Below are 24804 nucleotides of genomic sequence, written 5' to 3' on the forward strand. Positions count from 1 at the left end.
CCAACTATACCCATTCCACCTTGATTCGGCGTGGCATCGGAGCGGCTATTTCCCGTCTTTTGTTGAATTTCTGTCATCATGTCGATGTTTAGAAAACCCTCGGAAATCTCATCGTCTTCTAGTTCAGATGAGGAGGTCCAAGAGCTTCATATCTCGGGCCCTCGTCCTGAGGTCCGCTCTAAGCAGCGACATCAGCCGAAGAAGAAGGGCGTTTTGTCGCCTACGTCAGTAGGAGACAGCACTGATGTTGATGGTCATGGAAAGATGATGACCGCTGCTCTTCTCGAGTTCTATTGTCTCACTCGAGCCGCGGATTTACTTAACGCGCAGCCAGGCTCCCACGGGCAGTACACGCGGGATTCTCCCGAGGTTATAGCTCTCGGGCATGATATGTACACTCATCAGTCGGAAGTCCTCTCCCAGCATGGAATTGTGAACGAAGGTGCAGAGAAGGAAGCCTTAAGGCCCACAAGACAGCTCTATCGAGATACGCTGGATTTGATTGCTAGCCGTTCCTTTAACCGCCTCGACTTGCACGATCGTCAACCTAGATCAGCCTCTGTTGGGGCCCGGGCCCCTTTGCCGAAGACCTCTAGTGAATTGACACTCCATAAAGGTGGTTCGGACTACACGCAACTCAGACAAAAGGCCAACTCTCTTGGTTCAATGCAGAAGCCTAACATTGACCACCTATTCAGCCCGCATCTGGCTCCTTTTCTGGGTACGGAATCCCGCTCGTCTCTTTACGACGATCTTACTAACTCGTGTTGTGAAGAGATATCGCGCTACGCGTTACAGTTCACTGAGATCAGTGTTCTAGGTCGGGGCGCCTTCGGGGAGGTCTACCACGTGAAAAACCATGTCGATGAACACGACTATGCGATCAAGAAGATACCCATCAGTCGGCGACGACTCGCGCAACTAGAAGGCGGAAACAAGCACCATTTGGGAGAAATCCTGAAAGAGATCCGGACACTTGCCAAGCTCGACCATGCCAATATCGTCCGGTATTATGGCGCTTGGGCAGAAAAGGTAAAACCCCTTGAATACCTTGGTCTTCGCAAACTCGACCTTTCCCTGTTCAATGCGTCGACTGATACTGACTCGGATTCCACGCAACAGAACCTGTCACACCATTCTATGTCGCCGCAGATGTCGACGGCGGAGGGCCAGAACAAAAAACTGGCGATCGTCTTTGAGGAGTCTGAAACTTCGGCTTCCGGCCAACCGCCGCTTACTTCTACATCGAAGTTCACCTCTAGAGAAAGCACGGACGACGAAGACGACGACATCTCGCCTGGCCCCTCGATCTCCAACAATATCTCTCAGGACCAGCCTAGCTCGCTTCGCAGCGCTGATGAAGATGTCTTCACAGACGGCCTCAGTCACAACCCTTCGAGCATGCAACTTCAACGCACCCGTGGCAGGGGCCTTGAGATTCCTGTGGTGATCTTGCATATCCAGATGTCGATGCATCCGATATCTCTCCACGCATATCTTAACCCGCGACCCAGCACACATGCAGATGACTCGGGGAAGCCACGGCGTCGCCACTGCTTTCACTTGGTTCCCTCCTTGCAACTGATGGTGGACATTCTTTCCGGTGTGCTTTACCTGCATTCAAAGGACATCATCCACCGCGACCTCAAACCGGCCAACATCTTCCTCTCTTGTCCGGAGAAACACCACACCCACACTGGTTGTCATCCCTGTCAATCCGACGGCGGGCCAGGACTTCATTACTGCCAGCCCCGCATCGGCGACTTCGGCCTCGTGGCTGACATCTCGCATCTGAACGATCCTTCATCTGACGGCTCGCCTCAGTCCTCAGAGCACGGCTCGAAAATTCACCACATCGTTGGTACAGAATTCTATCGTCCACCTCTCGACTCGAGCGGGATGATCTCCAGCGGGTATGTTCACCAATACGCCCAGGAGGTAGGGATGGAGCAGCCCATGCGATATGTCTGCGACTGGTCGCTTGACGTTTATTCCTTGGGTATCATTCTTTTCGAGCTGCTCTATCCTCTCAACACGAAGATGGAGCGCCATCTCGTGCTGGATGATCTGACCAGGGGCCCGTACAAGAAGCCGCCGACCGCATCCATCAACGGAGCATGCCTGCCCAGAGACTTCATGGACAAGGTTCACATGGGCGATGTGAAGTTGAAAAATGGAAAAACGGTGGCTGAAGCCTTGGCGAGCTGCATTGGAGGTATGCTGGATCCCAACCCTCGGCAACGCTGGCGGTGTGAGGTCATCCAGAAGTGCCTGCGAGAGATCCTTGCCACTGTGCACCCGGAGTCGTATTGATGTGGTATCTCTTATGCTGCAATCGATTCGACGCATACGCACAGGTCCATCGATCGGTTTAGAGTAAGTATACCCTGCATTTAGCGCATAGCGTTGAACATTCTCCTTAAATAGCATCTACTATTAACTATTCTACTATAATCTCTGTCATATAACCACATACCAACTTCTTCGAATATATACACCCAATGACAGCAAAACCTCAGATTTCTATATTCTGTTCCTATCGAACATCTAACCATAGTTACACGCACATGTAAAACAAATATGCTCACCAAACAAGACAAATATAGCATGAATTGAATAATCAGCTGTCCAACCCAGCGTTATCGCTTCTCAAGCTCCGCCCGAAGCGCATCAACCCACGCCAACTTCCCTTCCGCGAAGATCTCCCCGGCGGGGGGCATACGCGCGCCGTTGTCGAGCAAGATGGTTCGGATGATGATCCGGTCTCCCATGACGGCCTGATGATGGTAGATGTGGGAGGTGCAATTGGGGCAGAAGTAGCAGTGGACGGGGTTTCCGGAGGCTCCGGTGTAGGTATACGTGCTGGGTTTTCCGGAGAGAATTTGCAGTTGATTCTGTTGTCGCCATCATCACCGTCGTCCTAGAGATTAGCTTTGTCTTCACTTGCGCCGTTGTATATAGTAGTATGCTTTTGCACGCGCGTGTGCGCTGTGGGGTGATAGGTAACGGAAACACACCTTGTGGATGATCTGATTCATGGAATAAGGCCCACCCCCGAGTTTACGACACGTCTCGCAGTGGCAGAGGATGTGTTCCGGCTCGGTTATCTCGGCCGTCCAGGAGCAGTCACCGCAATGGCAGCTCCCGTGGAACGTGCCGGCTCCGACGGTGGGCTTCTTCGCTGGGGGCCCGAAGAGGACGCCGTCTCGGATGTCTTTGCATTTGGCCAGTTTAGATACATTGGCGAAATTGATGGGGGTTGGTTGCCGGGCTTACCGATAACGACTGAATCTTCTCTGCAGACATTCGTCAGTCACACCATATCCAAAGCATGTCGACATGCCCAAAACATACATCAAAGGCGCCGCCTTCCTCGAAAATTCCAGATGCACCGGATCCTCGGTCAGATAGTAGTCGAGGTCGGCCTGATTCTCGAACTCCAGGACGAACCCATGTGTCATGCCTTTGCTGAACGGTTCCCAGCTGCGATTCTTGCCTTGAACGGTTTTTCGCAAACTATAGCTTTAGCATTTCCCCGCCGCAGACGTCTGGATATTGGCCAAAAAAAAAACACACCACGCACCTGCTTTCATACTCTTCATGTAAGGCCGCCCGGTGTCCGGCTTCTTGCACTTGTCCTTCAGCGCGAGAAAGACGGCGAAGTGCTCTTCGAACTCGCTCCATGTTATGGAGGGTTTGTACTTGAAGAGGACGATGTGGGTGATCGCTTCCGTCATGGCGGTCTCGGGTTGGGGGTTGGTTGGGCAAGCTATGGAAGAAGACAATTGAGGACCCGGGGTGACAGAGCCATTTCCCCAGGGGAGCTTATTTATACCATCGAGCTGGGATCGAAGCTGCTTTTTTCTGTTTTTTTGTGTTGCATTGCGTGCTTTTGAAGTGTAAGATGTGTGCAGTGGGATAGTAAGAATGGCCGGCCGTAGAGCGCGGGGAGAATTACTTTGTTGGGTCCCGGGGGAGTTGCTTTCCCCGCGCGGGTGCCGAGTTGGGGAATTTGGGGTAAGAGCGGGCTTCTTGGGGCGGGTGGGCGAGATGCGGAGGAGCTCTCCTTGCATTACTTCGTGCTTAGAGATGGGAAAGTATTTGTTGCGGAGTGTCGATCCCACGGCATTGTCACCGGGTAAGTTTATTTTTGTTCATGAAAAGCTTGGGATGTTTAATGGCTAATAATTCAATTAGTTCAAATCCTTTGAGCGATTACGAGATGGGGCACCAACTACTCATCACTTGGTCTTCTGGTGATTCGGAAAACAAGGAGCCTGGAATGAGAATTGTCCGATATCTCTTCATTTCACCCTGGCTGCGACAGAGAAGCGAATGGCAATGCAGAATATAACAACGGACACTGGAGCAACACGGAGACACGGCGGACAGCAAGGGGAGAACATATACATGTGTGCCTGTTGGAACAAGCTGGCAGAAGATCAACATGCTTTGTGACTGAAAAAGCAAACTATATTTCAGTTGAGAGCTATTGGGCCTCGTTGCAAGAGGACTCGAGATGGTTGGATGGCTTGGTACGCTCCAGGAGGTCACCGCGCGACTCAAATTACTCGGAAAATATCAGAATGATCTTCCAAATCTGAAAGGTGTTTCATACGCGCCATGGCTACTTTTCGCAACGATTGAACGTCCAGAGGTGTGAGTACCTCGCAGCAGATGAAGTTCTAGGTATGTTCTTCGCCGTTTGTAGACGCCTGTCCCGAAGCCGCATCGCCATAATGGAGACTTCGATTTCCTTACTTCCGGTCCTCGAGCTTGAATTCTGTGGCTTGTCTCATCTGTCACTTTATACACTAGAAGATATGCAGGCCAGTAATCGTGCTTGACTGTCCCGTGCAGAAATGAGAAGTCAAGGTCATGGACAAGAGAAGGCAGGCAGCTATGAAGATAGGAATAGCCTGATTTCACTTGTAGCCGTAGCCAGCTGCGAGAGTGACCTAGAGCCTACTACAGCTGCCTGGTCTTTGCAGACAAGACTTGTTGCCGGAGCTACTTTGTTTGGTAGGTTAGGTGTCTCCTTTCAAACGGAGTGCCAATGACTGAGCAAACATCTAAGTCTCCTTTCCCCCATTCACACCAAAAGAAGCAGTGGCAAGAGTAACACAGATAGAGCGGTCATGTAAGATGTCAACCTGATTCTAATTTTGTTCCAGACAGTGGAATTGTGTGTTCAGGAAAAGAACTTCTCTCTGCCATCCACCCATATATGAGATCACGTGCCATCATACAGCATCACGTGCTTCAGCAGGAAGCAGTGGGTGACGTCACCACCGGCAGCGATGGGTAATCTCAATACCAAAGTTACCGGTATGTTGCCCCAGACACAATCCAGCTAAAATCACCTCGACCGCCAAAACCTCAGCCACTGGATGGTCGTGGCTTTTGGAAGGACTGTCATGGCCTCTTGAGATTGCACGCCTCTGATTTTCTGGAACGGGCTTCCATGAACTTCAGCTGTCATCATGGAGAGCCTTGATGGGATTTCCATCCCCCGCGATGGGGCCGAAGATCGCAGTGTTGGTCGTCTTGATGGCGGCCGTTCTTCCAGAGCATCTCGGGATGGTAGCAGCTCTCCAGACTCTCCGACTGACTTCAATTTTCCTTATGCAGACACCTCCTTTACCTCTGGCTCGAGCAGCAGGCTGGCTGGCGACCAGCCCGAGTCCGCGTTGCGGAGCCTTCTCGACATCGAAGACGATCGGAAGTCCCCCCGCGCGGCCTCACCGTTCCCCTCGCTGCCCTTCAGCGCCCCATCGGCTCCCACAGCCCCTATGAGCGAGGAGGGCGAGGAAGCTGAAGATGAAGAGCCGCAGGTTGCAACCTCCTTCGAGCGGGACTCGACGCCCACGTCGGCACAAAAGCAGCGATCTGCGTTCTTCGACACGGGCGGCGAAGAGGGGATCAACCGCATGCACAAATTCTCGCTCTACGAGACAGCCACCCGCTTCTACATGGTCGGCATGGACTTGTCAGACACCCGCTTCCGGATCATGAAGATCGATCGGACCTCTGAGTCGGGCGAGCTGATCATCTCCGAGGATGACATCGTGTACAGCAAGCGGGAGATGAGCCAGCTGTTGGATACCATCGACGACGGCAATAAGAGCTCGGGCGGACTAAAGCTTAAATGCAGCGCCTGGGCTATGCTGGGATTCATTCGCTTCACGGATGCTTATTACATGCTCCTAGTGACGAAAAGAAGCCAGGTTGCCATGCTCGGCGGGCACTACGTCTATCAGATTGATGGAACTGAGTTGATCTCGTTGACGACGTCCAGCTCATCTCGCCTGCGACCGGAGAAGAATCCTGAGGAGGCAAGGTACATTGCGATCCTGAATAACCTTGACTTGACCCGGTCGTTCTACTTCAGTTACTCTTACGACATTACCCATACTTTGCAGCGCAATATCTGCCGGGAGCGCAAAGCTCATCATGAGGGACAGCCCAAGACATTCCAGCAGGATTACAATCCCATGTTTATCTGGAATCACCATCTTCTCACCCCGGCTCTTACCAAGTTACGCAACCCTTGGGAGTGGTGTCTTCCGATCATCCATGGCTATGTCGAACAGGCCAAACTTTCAATTTATGGGCGGATTGTGTACATAACTATTATTGCCCGTCGTTCTCGGTTCTTTGCTGGCGCTCGTTTTCTGAAAAGAGGAGCGAATGACCTGGGATATGTGGCCAATGACGTCGAAACTGAGCAAATTGTCTCTGATATGGCGGCTACGTCGTTCCATGCGCCTGGTCCGCTGCTCTACGCTAATCCGCTCTATACGTCATACGTCCAGCATCGTGGCAGTATCCCGCTCTATTGGACTCAGGAGAACTCCGGTGTTTCACCCAAGCCAGACATTGAGCTGAATCTGGTTGACCCGTTCTACTCTGCTGCGGCCTTGCATTTCGACAATCTGTTTGAAAGATACGGTGCCCCAGTCTACGCATTGAACTTGATCAAAGCTCGAGAACGGACCCCACGCGAGTCGAAACTTCTCAAGGAATACACCAATGCCATTCAGTATCTCAATCAGTTCCTTCCTGAGGATAAGAAGATCATTTATCAACCTTGGGACATGAGTCGCGCTGCGAAAAGTCGCGATCAAGATGTTATCGGGACACTCGAGGATATTGCCGGGGACATTATCCCAAAGACTGGATTCTTCCAGAATGGTGTCGATGCCGAGTCTGGGCTTCAACTGCAGAACGGAGTAGCGAGGACCAACTGTATCGACTGCCTTGATCGTACGAATGCCGCTCAGTTTGTGATCGGAAAACGCGCGCTGGGCCATCAGCTCCACGCTTTGGGAATCATCGACGGAACAACAGTGGAGTACGATTCGGACGCTGTCAATCTGTTCACTGATATGTGGCACGATCACGGTGACACCATCGCGATTCAATACGGAGGCTCTCATCTGGTCAACACCATGGCAACCTACCGCAAGATTAATCAGTGGAGCAGTCACTCGCGAGACATGGTCGAGAGTTTCAAGCGTTACTACAACAATTCCTTCCTTGATGCTCAACGCCAGGAAGCATACAATCTCTTCCTTGGCAATTATATCTTCTCCCAGGGACAGCCAATGTTGTGGGACCTGTCCACCGACTATTACTTGCATCATGCCAATCCAAGGTCATGGGCAAACAAAAAGCGTCCTCACTATATCAACTGGTACAATCCGGACAACTTGAAGAAGTTTGAATTGCCGCCCCCTCCTAAGCCGCTCAAGGAACCGTTGTCGCACTATGATGACTATTGGCTCGAGTACTATCGCCCGCTAGCAGTGTCATCATTCTCCAAGGTGTTTTCCTACAAGATGAACTCCACCCTCCGGTACCTGCCTTTCCGCCCTGGATCCGGTGCTCCCTACGACATCAGCCCGTTCGTGACCAGAATTCCACATGAACCGGTGAACCGTGAACGTCAGACCCACCGAACAGTCAAAATTCAGGAACCTGACAAGACGGCAATCGGTCGTTCCAACTCCACAACCTCGCAATCCAACCGGCGTTGGTTGAACCAACCCCTTTCTGCGGACAAACAGCTTCCGGCCGCAGGAATCATGAAACAACCCACATACACGTCTTTCGGAACGCCTTCACAAACTACCGCTTCCCTCCAGTCCTCCCTGGAGCCCGGCGCCGCGCCCAGCAAAGCGCAAATCGCTCAATGGACCCTGGGCCAGCTCGTGCACGACTCCTTAAACCCCACCGTCACCGCCGCGGAGGCCGAAGAGTACGAACGCTACATCAACCATCCCCTGAAAGTGCCCCTCGTAGTCACGTCGGAGAACGAACTGACCGCGACCTCGATCCGCGAAAACGAAGCCAACCTCGACTACATCGAGTATGCCAACAAATGCAATGTCGAGGAAGCCACCCTCGAGGCCAACGCGCTCGAGAACCTGGCGGATTATGTCGAATACCTCAACGTTCCCGAGACCGGGCTGACCGTCGTCGCGGAGGACTACGACAAAAAGCGATACAAGCGCTACCGGCAGTGGTTGCGGGGCAAGAGTCTTTTCAAGCAGCGTGTTGATTCTTAGGATTGATGCTCATCGTGCCTAGGAGGGATGGAAGCATGTTTCATGGAAAAGTATGTTTAGAGAACTTTTTGTCTTCTGATTCATTGATCTTCATCCCGCTTTCTTCAAACCTTCCACCAATTGTGTTGTTTCACCAAATGCCCTTGTCATGACATGATACCCCCTTTGCCGCGTGCGTGCCCACTTCCTGATGTTTTCTGCTACCCTCATATCTTGTGGTCTTTTTTCCCCCGTTGTGATTTACTTTTTCCGTCGGGGTTGAGGAAAAATTAGAGTTTCAGATAGTGTTGTAACTACTCAGTACCTATTGTGACTATTTCTCAAAGATGGCTGTACTTAAGATCAGCGTAAATTTGAGGCATCACTTCAAGTAGCTCAATCTCTCTGGCAAAACTCGGATCACATCGCCCTGACCCTAATCTCGGGACTTTCAATTTGAAATCATAAGCAAACGACAAAGTGCCTCGCTCATACTGACAGCCGAAGGGGGATGAGTCGATACGACGCAAGATTTGACTGAATCATTCTTCTCCTTCCGCCTGCCCAAAATACCTCCCATCTGACGGATCCACTTCCGCGAGGAGCAGCCCACGCAGCTCTTCCTCCGCCGCAACGAGCTCCTCCAGCTCCTTACCAAAGTCACCAGCCGCGAGGGCCTCCTGCTCCGGCGTGTCCGGCCGCAGGGGCTTTTCCAATGCCAACCGCAGCAGAGCGACGACGCCCTGCAGCTCGTTCTTCAGCCTCCCCAAAATCCTCAACCGTCCATCATTCTCGGGAGCATGACTCCGGGAATTGTTCAACCTCCTGGTGGTCGACCCCCCGGCGGCGGCGGCGCGGATCTCCCGCTCCTCGTCGACGACATTCAACCAGCATGGGCAAACCCCGCCCAGGATCTCGGTCCGCCAGCGCCAGACGCGCGGGTGGGCGTTCAGGATCACGGCGCGGGTGACGCCCAGCGCCGCGAAGAGGAGGGGCGGGTGCGCGGTCCCGAACGGGTTGGTGAGGGTGCTGTAGATCAGGGGGATGGTCTCCTGCATGTATTTTGTGGTTTCGATGCCGAGGGCGGTGGTCGTTCGTTGGATCTCGGTGAGGAGGAGCGTGGAGAGCCTTGGGTGGGGGAAGGAGGTCAGTGCGGAGGAAGCGGAGGGGGAGGTGATCGGGTTCGTGGAGCTGATGTGGTGGAAGGAGGTGATCAGGTTGTCGCGGAGGGTTTTGGCTAGGCCCGCGGTGAATTCGGGTTTATTGCTGCTGCTGCTGCTGCTGCTGCTGCTGCTGCTGCCGGTGGCGTAGCTGGTTTCGAGGAGCGCGTGCAGGGCCGGGTAGGCGGTGCTCAACAGGCGAAGGGAGTCGTCTTCCGGGGTGATAGTCGGCAGGGAGAGTAGGCATGGCCGGAGGGCGTCCTCGAAGACGGAGCTGAGGTTCGTGCGCCGCAGGATGTCCGATTGGGCGGAGCGGATGGGTTGCAGGAGTTCTCTGAGGAGGGTGCAGCCGCGGATCTTGGGGGTCAGGGTCTCGTCGTCGATGAGCGCGAGGATTGGCGGGATGAGTTGCGAGAATTGTCGTTCTAGTTGGGTGATCGATGTGGACTTTGCGGGAACAGTCTAGGGGTTAGTGATTTTGGTTTTCGGTTTTGGCTTCAATTTCAGGTGTCAAGGGAGACAAACGTCATATTGAGCGAGTGCCCAGCTAAAGACTGTGGTCGAGTAAACGGCAAACGCCTTCCAGGGCTTCGCTTCTGGGTCCAGAGTGGTGAGGTCGAATCGGGCCAGGGGCACAGGGTGGAAGTTCTTGCGGCCCTCTGCTGTAATGGCTGGGTTCCTCGTCTTGGTGAAGAGAGGTCGGATCCTCTCCTTCAGGACCGTCTCGAGATGCGTCCACAGAGTGCCATCGGAGCGCGTGGTGGCGCTGAACCCCCGAAGGATGTCAATTGAGATCCGGTGCGCTTTTTCGGTGGACCAGGGATCGGCTTCCGAAGTGAAGCTAGCAAGCGCAACGAGAATGTTAGGGATGTTGGCCGCTTTGCCAATGGGGTGCACTTTGTTCAGTCCGGAGATGACGGTGATAGCTTGCGTCAGCTTTTGCTTCTCTTCAGCAATGGCGGCAAGCTTGCGTTCTGGAGGAATGGTTAGCAGCGTGTTATTTCAAGAGAACCGGGCCGATCTTACCACTGGCCTCTTCGATTGTCTCCGCGAAGATGGACGAAGGGAGGGCAGCGTTGCTTGCCCAGTCATAGATGTAATCTGCCGCCTCTACATCGGCTTCAAGCACCGTCTCAGAAGCCCAATTGTGCAGGACTGCTTGGGCCACCAGTAGGTTCTCACGAAGCTGAAGGGTATTTGTCAGCAATGACTATTGTATGTGCTAAGCTGGGTCGCTTACTTTGGCCGGGTCCGATTCAGCTTGAGACAAGCAATCCTGCCATAGGTGATTCAAGCCTCCCGTGGTGGTATAGCGGGCAGTCGCAGCCTCTGGGAGTTGAAGATCACCTCGCGGGAGGGATTCGCATGCTGCTGCGCGGAGTTCTTCCATCTATCCGTGCACTTGGCAGGCAATCCAGCGCTCTTGCCCTAAAGGAGATTACGATGAGTTGTGAATTGTTATTGAAGGCTTTACTAGAAGTTCAAGAGGCGGGAGAAGGTTCAGGTGACACAGAGGTCCAGAATCCGAGAATTTGAGGAGAAAGTTGGACTGCGATCCCATGGTTTGTATGACGGCAGTTTATGCAGCGAGCGGTCAGTTGGCGGATTTCGCCCAAGCCGTCAGTCACGCTGCAACTCCATCACTACAGTTACTTGAGACCACCAAAAATTGTTCAGCTACGCGCTCGCTAACTTCTATTCATAGATTTTGACTCTATCAGACCCCAAGCTCTTGTCTTTTATCAGCTAAGACTTTCAGGACTTCCTCTTGATCGGTTGACTCGGGATGCACTAGCTGCCATTCAACCACCATCTGCAATGCCTTGGCCAGCCATGGTCCCTTCTTACCACCCATGGTCTTCATGACTTGATCACCATTAACAAGCGGTTTCAGATCGTATACATCTTGCAGGCCTTGTTCCTTGATGTACCCGATAAACCGGGCATACTCTACGACCACTAATGTACAACATAAGTCAGCTGTCCGTACGGGTTGTGCGAAAAGAATGGGCTTGAGATTCTCACCTAGGTCATACTGGCGTCCGCTCACGACCTCCTGAAGTATGGCCTGAACAATGCACAGCCTCCAGTCCTTTTTCCAAGAACGAATGTGCAACCCAACGTGCCTGCGAACTTCCATTGCCGTTCCACTCACAGCACCTTCCAAGATTGAGTTCTTCACCTCAATAATCGACTGCCAGCTTGCTGCTGCATCTCCCACAACAGATATTACTTTGTTGTCAGCTCGCAAGCTTTCTTTGGCAACCTCTGCAGCCCGAGGCGGTGGTGGCCGCCCTTTGCCTTTGGGGGGGCGCCCTGGGACCTTCGACCACGGAGCCATTGCTGAGAGCATCCAGGCGTAGAACTCCTCTTGCTTGTCGCGAATGAGAAAGTTTCGAACTTGTTCCACTGTCTGTCGAGGGTCGACATCAGTAGGCCGTATCAGTCTCTCTACTGTGTTGTAGGCGAAAGGCCAGGACGAAGTCTCAACAGTGGCCTCATCCTGGAAATTAGCGAAGATAGTCGGATAAAGACCTAGGCGATCTATGATATGTAGGGCACCGCGAGGATCAGGACCTAAAAATAATCAGCATAATACTTAGCGTAAGTTGAAAGCATATTCGCTAACCATAAATCATCTTTTCAAGTTCCTTCAGGACTCGCTCACGGCTGATTTTAAGCTTAAGCGCCTCGCCTATATGGGCGTTCTGCATTGCCGCCTCAGTTTCAGGGTGTATCAGGTATCCCAGGCGGCTCGCGAAACGGATTAGTCGTAGCACACGCAATGGGTCATCCTGGAATGTTTGATATGGCTCCAATGGGGTGCGGATGATCTGGTCCTGCATATCCTGAAGACCGCGTCTGGTCAAATCTTCGACCTTGGACTCGTTGAGATTATAGAAAAGTGCGTTGATGGTGGCGTCCCGGCGCAACGCGTCTTCCTCGGCTGTTCCGAATTCCATCTGAGGGTTCCGGCTATCGGCGGTATATGTCTCTTTCCTCAAGTTGACCAAGTCTACATCGAAGCCGAAAATGTTCGTCGTCACTGTTTCTAGGTGCTTGGATTTCTCCGGATTCGCCTCGATCTTATGCAGACTGACAAGCTCTTTGCCTAGATCGCCGCTCGCATGATCCTTCCGGTATTTGTCCAAGTTGCCAGGGATGTCCATGTATTCTTTCAGCAAGAGCCCAAACTGATATCCAGTCATGTTGTTGATGCCAACATCGATATCTTGGCTGTCCACTCCGAGCAACTTGTCGCGCACCCATCCTCCAGTGAATCGCAAGACAGTGCCGGAGGGGTTCGCATCATGAGAACCTTCTGCGCACCTTCGTTCATGTATATACTGTGCAACATCAAGTAGGAGGGTTTTGAGGGTATTCTCGAGAGGCGTCAACTGGATTTCAGGGAGAGTATCGGTGGATTCGCTCATGGTGTTCTCGCGCGGGGCAGCCACAGACAGGCGCCGTCTTTTTTCCGGTCGGTGAGAAGGGCTGCGGGATTTGGGACGTCTCATGAACGATATGGAAAGAGCAGCTCTGTGCTTGTGCAGGTGTTGCCGAGAATATGAGTTGGGGGTAGAGGATTGAGGATGGAGGCGTGTTAGAGGGGTAGAATGGACAGCGCTATAAGTTCGTGAAGAAAGAATGACGGCGGGGCGGAATCCAGGGAACTTGACCAGGGCACGGGGGAGGAGAGTCGCACGCATTGACATATGCCATGACAACCGTGACTCAGAGGCGGTTCATCAGGGAAGTATGACAGAACATTGACTGTGCTGCTCTTCGAAAGAGAGAAGTCCATTCCAAGAATAGAGCATGACTGCAGCGACGGAGCAACAGTACAACCGGCAGATTCATGCGGGCTGCCTGCACCGCCTGCCTCTTCAGAATCATTCTCCATCGGTACGGTGAGGTCACAGAGAGTCGGTTTGTTGTTATTGGCTTGTTGACTTTAAGGTGATTGACAATCTAATGTGTATCGACTAAATGAATCTTTGAGCCTAGTCTGAAATTCTGCCGAGTCGATGATTGTCCGTGGCTGACAGGAGGTCTCACGTGCATGGTCCGATTTACCTCTACTGTTCTCCCCCGTTGCGGCCGCGGTGAAGTGGCTTCATTCATTCCAGCACCGTCTTCTTTTCTCTTCATCCTCCTTCCCTCTTTCTCCATTCCACATCTTCCAGGCTGACAGCTGACTCTACTCCTCGCGCACTTCTTTATTGACCTTCTAATCTTTCTGACCCCGTCTTCCCAGTCGATGGGCTCTAGATTTTTTTCAACCTCTTTTAGTGTCGCGTCGCAACTTACTCGGAGTCCATGACATCGCCCGGAGATGCTGCTCCGGTCAAGCCTCCGCCGTCGTTCTCGCCCGGCGTTCCGCGTGTCGCTTCCAAGACGAGGTATCCAAACCAGCGCCGCGACTCTTCTCCGTCTCTAGATGCAGATCTTGCTGAGTCCAGGGTCGCATCCCCGACCCCGCCTCTTTCCGCCACGACGTCAGAATTGCCAATTCGATCAGCATCACCGCGGACACCGTCCTTTCGATCGTCAACACCCCAATTGGCCCGGTCATCCCTCGGCTCTCCAGTAGAAGGACGGTTTGAAGGCTCCGAGGAGATACGCTCGCTGATCATACGCTCGTTCTCTCCGGTAGTCGGAGTCTATGCATCAGCGGACACCGATGAATTAGTAAGGCAAAAGGGGTTTGCGGGCGGGTTTTGGCAGTTAATCCGGCCATTTGGCGAGAATATCCCAGGAAAGCTTGTCATTCGGGATAGTGTTGGAGCGAGTCGGAGCTGGGAGGATTATGGAGTGCGCTTTGTCGATCTTGGAAACAATAATCAAAGTCCCCCTGAGTCAAGTGGAGGGCGGAGCTCCCCTTTAGCACACGTGGAGGAGGTCTTGGAGAAGCAACTGGGCTCATTGGACGATCCGCTGGGCGGGTCTCTATACCCCAAGGACTTTCTCGGTTTCCCCAGCACATCACCATTATACAAACTATACCTTCGACAGCTTTTATCCATAGCATCGGCGACACCCCACGAGACTTTTCGACATCCAGTGGCCTGTGTTATCGCCATCAGCTCGCGCAATATTGCCCCTCTGGAGACTCTAAGACGACTCTATGCAGACACCAACAATGGAGACAAACGGGTGCCTGACTGGATCCATCCTGAGTATCTTCGGTACTACGTCTTAGTGCATGATGAGGATCGCGACGACATCACAGAGTCTACGAAGCTATACGATCAAATGAAACGCCATTTCGGGCTTCATTGTCACCTGCTGAGATTGCGCAGCAATCAATGTGTGGTTACAGATGATGACAGTGTTCAAGTACCTGAGTGCGAATGGCTTTCGCCATCGGAGCGGTTGCATGGCTGGGCAGGTGAGACAGGTCGCTTGGACTGATTGTGCGTTAAGTGCTAATAAATACCAGAGCCCTTAGTAGACCTTGATACGGGTGGGCTTCCGCACGTCTTTGAGTCGGATATGATGGCGATCAGGGCATTCGTTCGGGAATTAGTTGCGCAATCAGTCGTGCCGTACATGGAAAACCGAGTGGCGGTATGGAATGATCAAGTAGCCTCTCGCAGACGTGGTATCAGCGGAAGATTCATGTCCATGTCACGCCGTTGGGCAGGCTTCGGATCCGGCTCTCGATCCAGTCTGACCTCTGGTGGAGCCAGTGGCAATTATGATACGGCTCATGGCTACTACAGATTTGACGCGCCCGAGGCTGTCCTGCGTAAGATGGCTGACTTTGCATTTATGCTTCGTGATTGGAAGCTTTCCGCATCGACGTACGAACTTTTGCGGTCCGATTACGCGAACGACAAGGCTTGGAAATATCACGCGGGTGCCTATGAGATGTCGGCTGTGAGCATGCTCTTGAGTCCATCTTCCATGAGTACCAAAGTCAAGATCGAGGCGATTGATCAGATGCTCGAAACGGCCTCTTATTCGTACTTAACTCGATGCTCGGATGCGCCTAACACTCTACGATGTCTGACTCTCGCGATGGAGTTGCTTAAATCACGGGGTGGCTCGGCGGTAGAGAGCGCGGCTAGATGGGCCATGCGGGTCATGGACCAGGGTCTCGCCGGCTCTATCGGTCAAGGCCTCTTCAGTGAACGAATCTCGGCCTGTTATGCGGCCCGCAATGCCGTGCCTGGCATGAAATGGGGGTCTCGTCGTCGCAAGGCCGGGATGTGGAGCGTTTTTGCTGCAGATCTGTGGCTTCGACTGGGAAAACCTGCCCTAGCCTCGGCAGCCTTGGAGGAGGCGGAGCGCTTGTATGCGGACGTGCTGCAGGGGGATGGGGCGTTTTCAATGCCGGAGATGCAAACTTTTATCGACAACCTTAGGCATGCCGTGAAGGTTGAGTATCTCGAGGCTCGAGGCCTGGATACTAGGGACGAGACAGCCACCGCAGCAGCTCTGGGAACCGAAGAGACGAGCGAGCAGCTGGATCGACGGAAGAATAGGAAGTCCCTAATTGTGAATCCTCTGGACTCCGGACTTAGCCCGACACAGGGTATGAGGGATAATGACAATGCAGCCGATGATGACTTTGAACGAGCTTAGGGACGGAATGAAAAGGCCGGATAGGCGCATGGAAGGTTATACATCATTATAGACACTCGTCAAATCTAATGCTTCGTATATATGTATCACCTGCGTTGTAGTTGCTCTGCTCTTTTACTCTGCCAGTCACTGAGCCATCATCTCATGTAAGCCCGGCATGCAGCAACCAGGGTCTCCCGGGCGTCCGATGACGTCCACGGTGCATTCCCCGAGCGAACCATCACATGACCCGATCTTATCGATAAGATCACCACCCGGACAACCAACGGGCTGGCCCATTTATTGACATCAGATTCCCACCCAAAGGACCGCGGAACAAAGACCAGAGCAGCCGTCAAGCAGGCAGAGCCCTCACAGCACTGCTTACTGCTGACGATTTATGTCATACTTTCTCCCACGAATATCTAATCCTAATCTCCCCATCACCATCTAAATCCACCACATCTCACCCGCGAAGAATCCAACATGAACGACCTCCTCAACTACATCCTCTCGCAGGATCAATTCAGAAAGTGGGTAACCCATCGACTGGACCAGCCAGCCCCTTGTTCCTTGAATCCCAGTCTATCGCACAGCTCACACAAAGTGTCATCTCACTGACCCTTTGTTTCGGTATGACAGAAACCGCCTCCCATCCCTCTACTCCGACTTCCCCATCCACCGCAAGATCAACCCAGAGGGGTACAACACCAACATCGCAGCATGGCAACACGCCCTCGCCAACGCCGCGAAACACGGCTACATCCACTCCACCCCTTCATCCTCGTCCTCCTCCAGCGCGAAGCCCAAGGCCAATCATTTGATCTTGCGGGCGGATGAGACTCTTCTCCGTGATTTGGAGATCCCCGAGTGCGGGCGACCGGTGGCGCTGGGGGCGGTTTTTGTGAGCCTCTCTTTTCGTTTCCCTCATCTGGTTTGGTCAATTTTGGTAACGAAGTCTCTAACACGACCATGGTTTTGGGTCGGTTGTTTTAGGATGAGGCGATCCGGAACCGCACGATGGTGCCGTTGCAGATGTACAAGAATAGTGGGGTGAGCTTGCAGAAGCCCGGTTGGGGGGTCGATACTTCGGCGTTGAGTCCCTGGGTGGTCATGAGCTGGGGGATGAAGCAGTTGAAGGGGGTGGTTTTGGGGTCCGAGGAGGCGACGCCCCGACTGCAGGCGCAGGAGTTGGTGCTGGTGGAGAATCTGAAGGTATGTTCTCAAAGGAAGAGGCGATGCGGTTAGATTGGGTGAGGGGCTGATGATTGCTTTGCTGTGGTTTTGGAACAGGAAGCTGCTGAGAGAGTGGTCAAGAAGGCTACGGGGCAGAATCCGTCCAATACGGACCTGGTTTACTCTAAGGAGAAGTTTGTGGAGGAGTTCGCTTCCATCTTGGATGAGGGGAGCCAGTTGTCCAATGCGGATCTGGATGTGCTTTTGCTGTATCTGTCCCGCGATAGTGGGGCCATCGCGTACGATGGAAAGGTTTGTTTCTTGCATTGGTTTTGTCTATGATCGAGGTGTTTATGGCTAATTATGGTGTAGACTATCAGATTTAGACCTACCAACGACTCGCCGAGGGAGATCACGGAGCAAGATACCGCCGTGGCCTCGATCAAATCGCTCATGGCTACGATGGCCACCCAGGTCGAGAGTCTGGAGAAGAAGATCGACGAGCTGAATATGACTGCGAAGACGGCGCTGCAGAACAAGAATCGCGTCTCTGCGCTTTCGGCTGTACGCTCGAAGAAACTTGCTGAGCACAATCTCAAGCAGAGATTCGATACCCTGATGCAGCTCGAGGAGGTCTATTCGAAGATAGAACAGGCTACGGATCAGGTCGAGTTTGTTAAGGTGATGGAGTCGAGCGCTGGAGCGCTGCGTGGCTTGCATGCACAGATCGGAGGTGCGGCTAGAGTTGAGGATGTAGTGGAGGAGTTGCGTGATGAGATGACAAAGGTGGATGAGGTCGGAAACATCCTGAATGAGGCCGGTCCGCAGATCGACGAGATGGAGATCGATGAGGAGCTTGAGGAGTTGGAGAACAAAGAGCGGGAGGCGAGAGAGGAGAAGGAAGCAGAAGAGACCCGCAACAAACTTGCCGAACTCGACAAGCTCGAGCAGCGTGCCAAAGAAGCCGCGCGCAGTGCAGCAGCAGAGAGGGATCTTGATTCTGAGCTAGAGGAGAGGTTGTCCCGCATGTCGGTCGAAGAAACCCCCAGCGCCACAGCTCAGTGATCAAGGAGAGCAGCCTTTAACCGTCGAGGATTATATATACAGAACATAAGGTTTGGCGACCAGCATCACGGGAGCATTAGTGATGCATTTCAGTCAATCCGCCATTGAATGACTCTGGTGGCAGTGGAGTCTCGGGCGCTACAGCACCTGACATACTGGCATCTACAGGGACACTGTCGGGAGGATCTGTGGTGTCCGCTGGCAACGAGGCATCTGTCAGCTCTGAAGCAGGTGTGTTCTGCATTGTACTCGACGCAGCGGATTCTTGTGGTGTTGTCGTACGCGCCGCCGCGCGACTCTTTTGCCGAGCATTGGCAATGAGTTTCTTGAAGTCGTCTTCATGGCTTGATGACCAAGCAGCTTTATCGAAATCCTTGCGCATGATTGATCCAGGAGCCTCGGACGATGAAGAAGATTGGTTGCCTTGAGTTCGTTCCCAGATGTCGAGTTCACGCAACAAGATTCCATGAGGCTTAGGCGACTTGGAGTCGCAATTAGCGTTCCACAGATTCACCCATTCGGTATGGCGTCTTTGCAGCAGTGGCCGTGGGCCTGTATTGGGGATGCCCAGATCTTTGAGCTTTTTCCGAAGCATACTCTCCTTATATAGAGAATAATTAATGGTTGGAAGTCTCTCAAGTGGTTTGTTCTTGGGATTCCTGTATGGAACCGGCGCAGACATCGGCATTTGTAGAGAGCTATAAGAGTCAGAACCGTTTCTGACACACGTAAGCATGAGAGCATACTTACCCGAAGGAAGTCTTGGGGGAAGCTTTGGGTGGTGCAGGTTCTCCGGTGCATTTATCAAGATGTGGGAACACGGCTTCGTTCTTCATCCTCCGCTGACATACAGGACACGCGACAAGTCCATCTGCTGGAAGCCAGCCTTTAGCACACTGCATCGGACAGCTCGTAGGACATGAAAAAAAAAACATACCTGGAACAAACTCCTCATCCTGACTATCGTCGATCACCTCAATCACTTCTGCAGGGGCTTGCTGCGTCGGACCTCCCCCCCTCGCCTGCGAGCGCGTCCGCACCCCCTCCACTGACCTCACCGCAGCAATATCCGTCTCCGTAGAAGTAGTCGCGATCCCGTCTCCGAGCTCCCCCGACACATCTACCTTCCGCTTCTTCGCTGCCGGCCGCGCCAAATCCCCCTCCTCACCATTTTGCTTCTGCGCCGCCGCCGCCGCCTGGGTGGCTAGCTGCAAGACGCTCGGTCTCGCATTCTGAAACGTCTCAACGAGCTCCTGCACCGCCCAATTCTGCCGCAGCTTCAGCTCCTGGTCCGAGCTGCGACACGCGGGACATTTCCCCTCCGTGCTGAGACAGCGGCGGATGCACAACGAGCAGAATGTGTGGCTGCACGAGGTGATGACGGGGTTCTCGAAGAAGTCCTTGCAGACTTGACATCGCAGGGCGGACTCGAGCGGCGCGAGGAGGGACAGTGGCGTGGCCAGCCAGTCGGTCGAGTCGGGGAGGTCAAACGTCTGGTGGGCCATTGGGTGGTTAAAAGGTATCGGCGGTGGACTATTGCGAACGCATTGAGGTTCTGGGGTTTTGTTTGGTGGGTATTTCGGAAGCTGCTCTGAATTTAGGTCCAAATGATAAAGTCAACCAACGCGACTCAAGGCTGGGTGATAGTAGTGCTGGTGAGGGTTAGGGTGAAGTACAATTCCAAGGGCGGAATGGATTGGTGAGATTTTTTGTAGCGCTTTCTTTGTAGGTAAGTAGACTATCAACTTATTGATGGAGGGATGGATTTCGGCGACGGCGGCGGCGGGTGGCGCCAAGACTGCCGCGGAAAAGAAGCTGGCTGACTGATACGCGTAAAGTGGTTTGGGTGGAGAACGCGTCCGTCGTCGGCCGATTTGTCCGCAGCTCACTTTTGTTGACTTCGTGCGAGTGACAAAAGCGAAACGCGATATTCTGACATCATGGCAATCGCGGACTATAAGACCTATCTGGCGGAGAATGTTCTCAATGAGCAGCGCACGGTGAGTCAAACCGGAAAGGAGTCTGTGTTTTGGCCGGGGATTGAGATTGGGATTCTGATTCGATTTCATGTGAATGCTTAGGTCACTTATCGCTCGCTGGGTCGAGCTCTCCGTGTGCATAGCACGTTAGCGAAGCAGTAAGTTCTACTGCGAGCTGTCTTGATACCAGGGAAGCTCGTCTGCTAACGGTGGTTGATTGCAAGAATGCTGTACGACTTTCACCACAATGAGAACAACAAGAAACCCAACAGCGTCAATGCGACGTATATTCTCACGGGAGTTCAGAAGGCGCCCGAGCCAGCAACCTCCGCGAATGGTTTCCAGTCCAGCGCCGATACAGACGATATCCCCCCTAGCAGCCCCTACATAAGCAGCTCGATGCCGAACCAGGATGGCGATGCAGACGAAGTCGCGATCTCCTCGATACTGCTTGTGCGCGAGGAAGATCTGGAGGGTGAGTACTGTCGCAGACTTGTGGGACGAGCATGGCATGGCGCGTGGTCTTGTAAGCTGATAATGGGAGCTAGATGCGAAAGCAACGTTCCAGTCTATCGCCTCGATATATGTCTACAGTTTACAGCCTACTGTGCTGCAGGATCTCAATGTCTTGACGGATGTGGCCCGGGAGACACTGGCCAACCATGCGCAGGAAGACCCGCTGGAGCACGGGTCATCCTGGGGCATGATTCAGAACAAGAACGTCAAGGTTTGTGTCTGTCTTAACTGGTCATTCTCGCCGGTCGCGGTTCTAATGCGCTATATGTGGGGTTGTAGAGGAGAACTGGCGTTCGACCACCGGTACCTGCGCCTGCACCTGCACCCGCCAAATCGACTGCACCAGCGAAGAAGCCCACGGCAAGTGAAGCGCCAAAGCCGCCCAAGACGGAAACCAAAGAGGAGGAACCCAAGTCTCAGCAGTCGCTAAAAAGGGAGGATTCCGTCTCGTCGACTAGGTCGACGGAGAAGACGGCGCCGGTCAAGAAGGAGAAAAGTAGCATATTCAGTTCGTTTGCCAAGGCCAAAGCGAAGCCCAAGAAGGTGGATGAGCCAACTCCCGCTTCTTCTGGCGTTGATACGGTTGGTTCTCTCCCGGTTCCAGATGCGGTTGCGAATGCAGGCTAACAGGCATATTAGGCCGAACCTAGCGCCTCTGAAGATGGTAAGTGTATGAGAAGTTTTCAGAAAATGACGGTGACTAATACTGGGCAGTTGTTCTGGACGACGCATCCGAGGACGAGCCTGACGAACTATTCCCTGACTCGGGCAAGTCTGCTTCTACCAGCACGCGGGAGACTCGGAAAGAGCGGGAGGAGAGGCTCCGGAAGATGATGGAGGATGACGGTATGTTCATCTACTCGGCTTCATTGGCAGCTATTGACTTGTACAGATGAGGAAGAGGATGAAGAAATGCCTGATGCTGCGCCGTCGCCTGAAGAAGAGTCCAATGTCATCGACCAACCACCTCCTAAAGCGGCCGAACCCAAGGAAGAGGCGATTGTCCGCGCAGGCCGTCGACGAGGCAGGCGCCAGGTGATGAAGAAGAAGACGGTCAAGGATGAAGAGGGCTACCTCGGTGAGATCTCCCTCGGTGCACTTTGTTTTCGGAAGACATTCACTGACTATTTGGTCTAGTCACCGTCGAAGAGCCGAGCTGGGAGTCATTTTCGGAGGATGAACCAGCACCGCCGCCCAAGAAGAAGCCGGCCGTAAGTGCGCCCAAGGGGAAAGCCGGGCCTAAAGCTGGTCAGGGCAGCATCATGTCCTTCTTTGCAAAGAAATAGCGAGCCAGTGGTGGAGGCGAGGGCGGAGGCATGATACAAGAACGGAGCTGTGTTCACACTGTACAACGTAGAGATCTCTATCAGACAACTAGATACCGATCTATTGCAGTCATGGAGCGTGTCGAGTCACAAGTCATACGATGCAGACGGTGCAGGTGTAACAATGCAATGCGACGCGACCAAATGACGGCCTCGGCGCCGATCCCTGTTGATCTTCTCCGCATTTCTGGCCCGCATTCCAACTTCCTTCCCCTTGTCACCTCCGTCACGCCCACCAGTCCACTTCTCCATCATGCCTCCTTCTCTTCCCTTCCTTTTACCGTGGTCTTTGTGGATTAATTGTTTATCTCCCACTGTGTCGCACTCCACCGGCTTCCTAAAATACCTAGGCTCGTCATGACACGCTCTTTGGCACTTATCGTCGTTCTAGCAGCCAGTATAGGCGCTACAGGTGCTACAGTTCGCGATGAGCAGGCGATTCTGCGGCGTTCCTGTCCTGACTACCTATCCTATTCCTCTGTCGGACAGTGAGTTGCGACTCTGACCTTCCAACTTTGAAGATTCCAACTAATCACCTGCAGTGCCCCGTACAGCGGCGGTGCCTTGAATCTGCCGTTCCAGCGCCCTTCTGTCGAATGCCGGACCTTCTCGTCACCTGCAGTAGAGACTGTCATTGAAGATGTGACGTCGCGAATGGTCGACAAAGACCTCGCGCAGCTGTTCCGGAATGCCTTTCCCAACACGCTAGACACGACCATCCGCTGGCACGTCAACGGGACCCAGACATCAACGTCAACAGATTCCCCGAAGCGGAAACGAGCTAACAACAACGCACCTCAATGGCAAGGGCTGCAGTCCTTCATAGTCACCGGCGACATCAACGCCGAATGGCTGCGCGACTCGACCAACCAGCTCTCCGGCTATCAGGCCCTGGCCAAGAAGGACCAGGCTCTCTACAACCTCATCCTGGGCGCCATCAACACCCAGGTGGAATACGTCATCCAGTCCCCCTACTGCAATGCCTTCCAGCCGCCCTCGGCAAGTGGCATCCAACCGGCCAGCAGCAGCCAGCAGGACACGGTCACGCCAGCGTACAACACCTCCGTGGTCTTCGAGTGCAAGTACGAGCTCGACTCGCTGGCCAACTTCCTCGCGCTGGGCACCCAGTTCCACGAGCACACGGGGTCGACCGAGTTTCTGACTCCGAGATGGTACCAGGCCCTCGACACCGTGCTGCGGGTCCTCGACGCCCAGTCCCAACCAACCTTCAACGCCGCCCAGCAGTACGTGACGAACGAGTACACCTTCCAGCGCCAGACGACCCTGGGCACCGAGACCCTCAATCTCGCGGGCATCGGCAACCCGCTCAACGGCGGCACGGGGCTCATCCGCAGCGCCTTCCGGCCCAGCGACGACGCCACCATCCTGGGCTTCTTCATCCCGCCGAACGCCATGATGGCCGTGCAGCTGCAGAAAACTGCCGCGGTGCTGCGCCGCCACGCCGCGGCGGCGGGGGACGGGAACAACAACAACAAAAACAACGCAACCCACCTCGATTTCGTCGCGGATGACCTGCAGTCCCGCGGGGAGAAGCTCGCGCAGGCCGTCCGCGAGCACGGCATCGTCCATCACCCGGTGTACGGCGACGTCTACGCCTTCGAGGTGGACGGATACGGCTCGCGCATCCTGATGGACGACGCGAACGTGCCCTCGCTGCTCTCGCTGCCGCTTTTAGGTTTTGTCGACCAGCAGGACCCCGTCTACCAGAACACGCGCAAGATGATCTTGAGTCCCGCCGGAAACCCGTACTATCTGACCGGGTCGGATTTCCATGGTATCGGGGGTCCGCATAGTATGTTCCCCCCCCCCCCCAGTTTCCCGGCTTGGATATCTTCAACCCTCAGAGAAGGAAAGAGGACTAACTGTTTTTTTTTTTTTGTTTTCGTGTAGTCGGTCTACAGAATGCATGGCCCATGTCCCTGCTCGTGCAAGCGATGACATCGGACAACATCACCGAAATCACCGAGTGCGTGAACCTGGTCCGCAACTCGAGTCTGCTGGGTTTGGTCCACGAGTCGATCAACGTGAACAACATCTCCACGTACACGCGGCCGTGGTTCGCGTGGGCAAACTCGGTCTTCGCGCAGACGATCCTCAAGCTCGCCGCCGAGAAGCCCGCTTTGGTGTTTGGGGAGGGGGCCGAGCCGTATGTTATTGAGTAGAGAGTGTGTGTGTGTATGTGTGTGTGTGTGTGTTTGGAGTGTGCGGGCGAGTACTCGGCTCGTGAGACACATGACGCTCGCTGGTGTTGAGTTTGGCCTGCGGCTTTTATGAGCGTGTACATACATCTAACCCCCAATAGCATACCGAGCATTCAGTCAGCTGGATGTCGCTAGGCTGGATTCCGCTTGAGACAAAGCATATACATCGTCCTCTTCTATTAAAGAAAAAAAATTAAGGGGTAAAGTGCTCATAAGTCTACATTAAGCTCATCAATCTTGTA

The 24804-nt window shown here is 53.6% G+C and overlaps 10 protein-coding genes across 10 annotated transcripts; 7 read left to right on the forward strand and 3 right to left on the reverse strand.

The window, feature by feature from the left end:
• Positions 1-78: 78 nt before the first annotated feature.
• BO66DRAFT_430459 (putative protein kinase) lies at positions 79-2313 on the forward strand (the record flags this gene model as incomplete). The annotated part of the gene is made up of 1 exon (XM_025650523.1): positions 79-2313. One exon carries the CDS (start codon positions 79-81, stop codon positions 2311-2313), a length of 2235 nt encoding a protein of 744 aa, XP_025501532.1.
• Positions 2314-2552: 239 nt separating this feature from the next.
• BO66DRAFT_378948 (uncharacterized protein) lies at positions 2553-3898 on the reverse strand. Its single transcript, XM_025645817.1, has 5 exons — positions 3588-3898; positions 3355-3507; positions 3277-3296; positions 3018-3214; positions 2553-2894 (listed from the first exon to the last, which is right to left on the reverse strand). The coding sequence occupies exons 2-5, from the start codon at positions 3459-3461 to the stop codon at positions 2640-2642; spliced, it is 579 nt and encodes a 192-aa protein (XP_025501533.1). The 5' UTR covers positions 3462-3507; positions 3588-3898; the 3' UTR covers positions 2553-2639.
• An 889-nt stretch (positions 3899-4787) lies between these two features.
• On the forward strand, positions 4788-5168 carry BO66DRAFT_393672 (uncharacterized protein). Its single transcript, XM_025647813.1, has one exon. It carries the CDS (start codon positions 4863-4865, stop codon positions 5058-5060), a length of 198 nt encoding a protein of 65 aa, XP_025501534.1. The 5' UTR covers positions 4788-4862; the 3' UTR covers positions 5061-5168.
• A 202-nt stretch (positions 5169-5370) lies between these two features.
• BO66DRAFT_393673 (phosphatidylinositol-3,5-bisphosphate 5-phosphatase) lies at positions 5371-8864 on the forward strand. Its single transcript, XM_025647814.1, has one exon. It carries the CDS (start codon positions 5484-5486, stop codon positions 8568-8570), a length of 3087 nt encoding a protein of 1028 aa, XP_025501535.1. The 5' UTR covers positions 5371-5483; the 3' UTR covers positions 8571-8864.
• A 227-nt stretch (positions 8865-9091) lies between these two features.
• BO66DRAFT_413407 (tRNA adenylyltransferase) lies at positions 9092-13143 on the reverse strand (the record flags this gene model as incomplete). The annotated part of the gene is made up of 7 exons (XM_025649415.1): positions 9092-10156; positions 10235-10683; positions 10790-10895; positions 10950-11099; positions 11463-11668; positions 11735-12286; positions 12339-13143. 7 exons carry the CDS (start codon positions 13141-13143, stop codon positions 9092-9094), a joined length of 3333 nt encoding a protein of 1110 aa, XP_025501536.1.
• Positions 13144-13704: 561 nt separating this feature from the next.
• On the forward strand, positions 13705-16375 carry BO66DRAFT_378959 (TRAPP III-specific subunit 85 family protein). Its single transcript, XM_025645818.1, has 2 exons — positions 13705-15101; positions 15153-16375. The coding sequence occupies exons 1-2, from the start codon at positions 14030-14032 to the stop codon at positions 16298-16300; spliced, it is 2220 nt and encodes a 739-aa protein (XP_025501537.1). The 5' UTR covers positions 13705-14029; the 3' UTR covers positions 16301-16375.
• A 225-nt stretch (positions 16376-16600) lies between these two features.
• BO66DRAFT_151419 (putative vacuolar sorting protein SNF7 family protein) lies at positions 16601-18558 on the forward strand. The gene is made up of 5 exons (XM_025642150.1): positions 16601-16812; positions 16922-17183; positions 17276-17494; positions 17555-17767; positions 17828-18558. The coding sequence occupies exons 1-5, from the start codon at positions 16766-16768 to the stop codon at positions 18518-18520; spliced, it is 1434 nt and encodes a 477-aa protein (XP_025501538.1). The 5' UTR covers positions 16601-16765; the 3' UTR covers positions 18521-18558.
• Positions 18559-18596: 38 nt separating this feature from the next.
• On the reverse strand, positions 18597-20204 carry rad18 (E3 ubiquitin-protein ligase RAD18; the record flags this gene model as incomplete). Its single annotated transcript, XM_025645820.1, has 3 exons — positions 19458-20204; positions 19271-19394; positions 18597-19218 (listed from the first exon to the last, which is right to left on the reverse strand). The coding sequence occupies exons 1-3, from the start codon at positions 20023-20025 to the stop codon at positions 18597-18599; spliced, it is 1314 nt and encodes a 437-aa protein (XP_025501539.1). The 5' UTR covers positions 20026-20204.
• Positions 20205-20418: 214 nt separating this feature from the next.
• Positions 20419-22427, forward strand: BO66DRAFT_378969 (uncharacterized protein). The gene is made up of 9 exons (XM_025645821.1): positions 20419-20520; positions 20602-20657; positions 20724-20974; positions 21048-21226; positions 21295-21597; positions 21655-21679; positions 21730-21861; positions 21908-22093; positions 22153-22427. Exons 1-9 carry the CDS (start codon positions 20461-20463, stop codon positions 22299-22301), a joined length of 1341 nt encoding a protein of 446 aa, XP_025501540.1. The 5' UTR covers positions 20419-20460; the 3' UTR covers positions 22302-22427.
• A 74-nt stretch (positions 22428-22501) lies between these two features.
• On the forward strand, positions 22502-24734 carry BO66DRAFT_473296 (glycoside hydrolase family 125 protein). The gene is made up of 3 exons (XM_025653033.1): positions 22502-22828; positions 22883-24153; positions 24252-24734. The coding sequence occupies exons 1-3, from the start codon at positions 22698-22700 to the stop codon at positions 24521-24523; spliced, it is 1674 nt and encodes a 557-aa protein (XP_025501541.1). The 5' UTR covers positions 22502-22697; the 3' UTR covers positions 24524-24734.
• The last annotated feature ends 70 nt before the right edge of the window (positions 24735-24804 follow it).

Source organism: Aspergillus aculeatinus, assembly GCF_003184765.1.
Source record: "Aspergillus aculeatinus CBS 121060 unplaced genomic scaffold BO66scaffold_40, whole genome shotgun sequence".
NCBI classification, from domain to species: Eukaryota; Fungi; Ascomycota; class Eurotiomycetes; order Eurotiales; family Aspergillaceae; genus Aspergillus; species Aspergillus aculeatinus.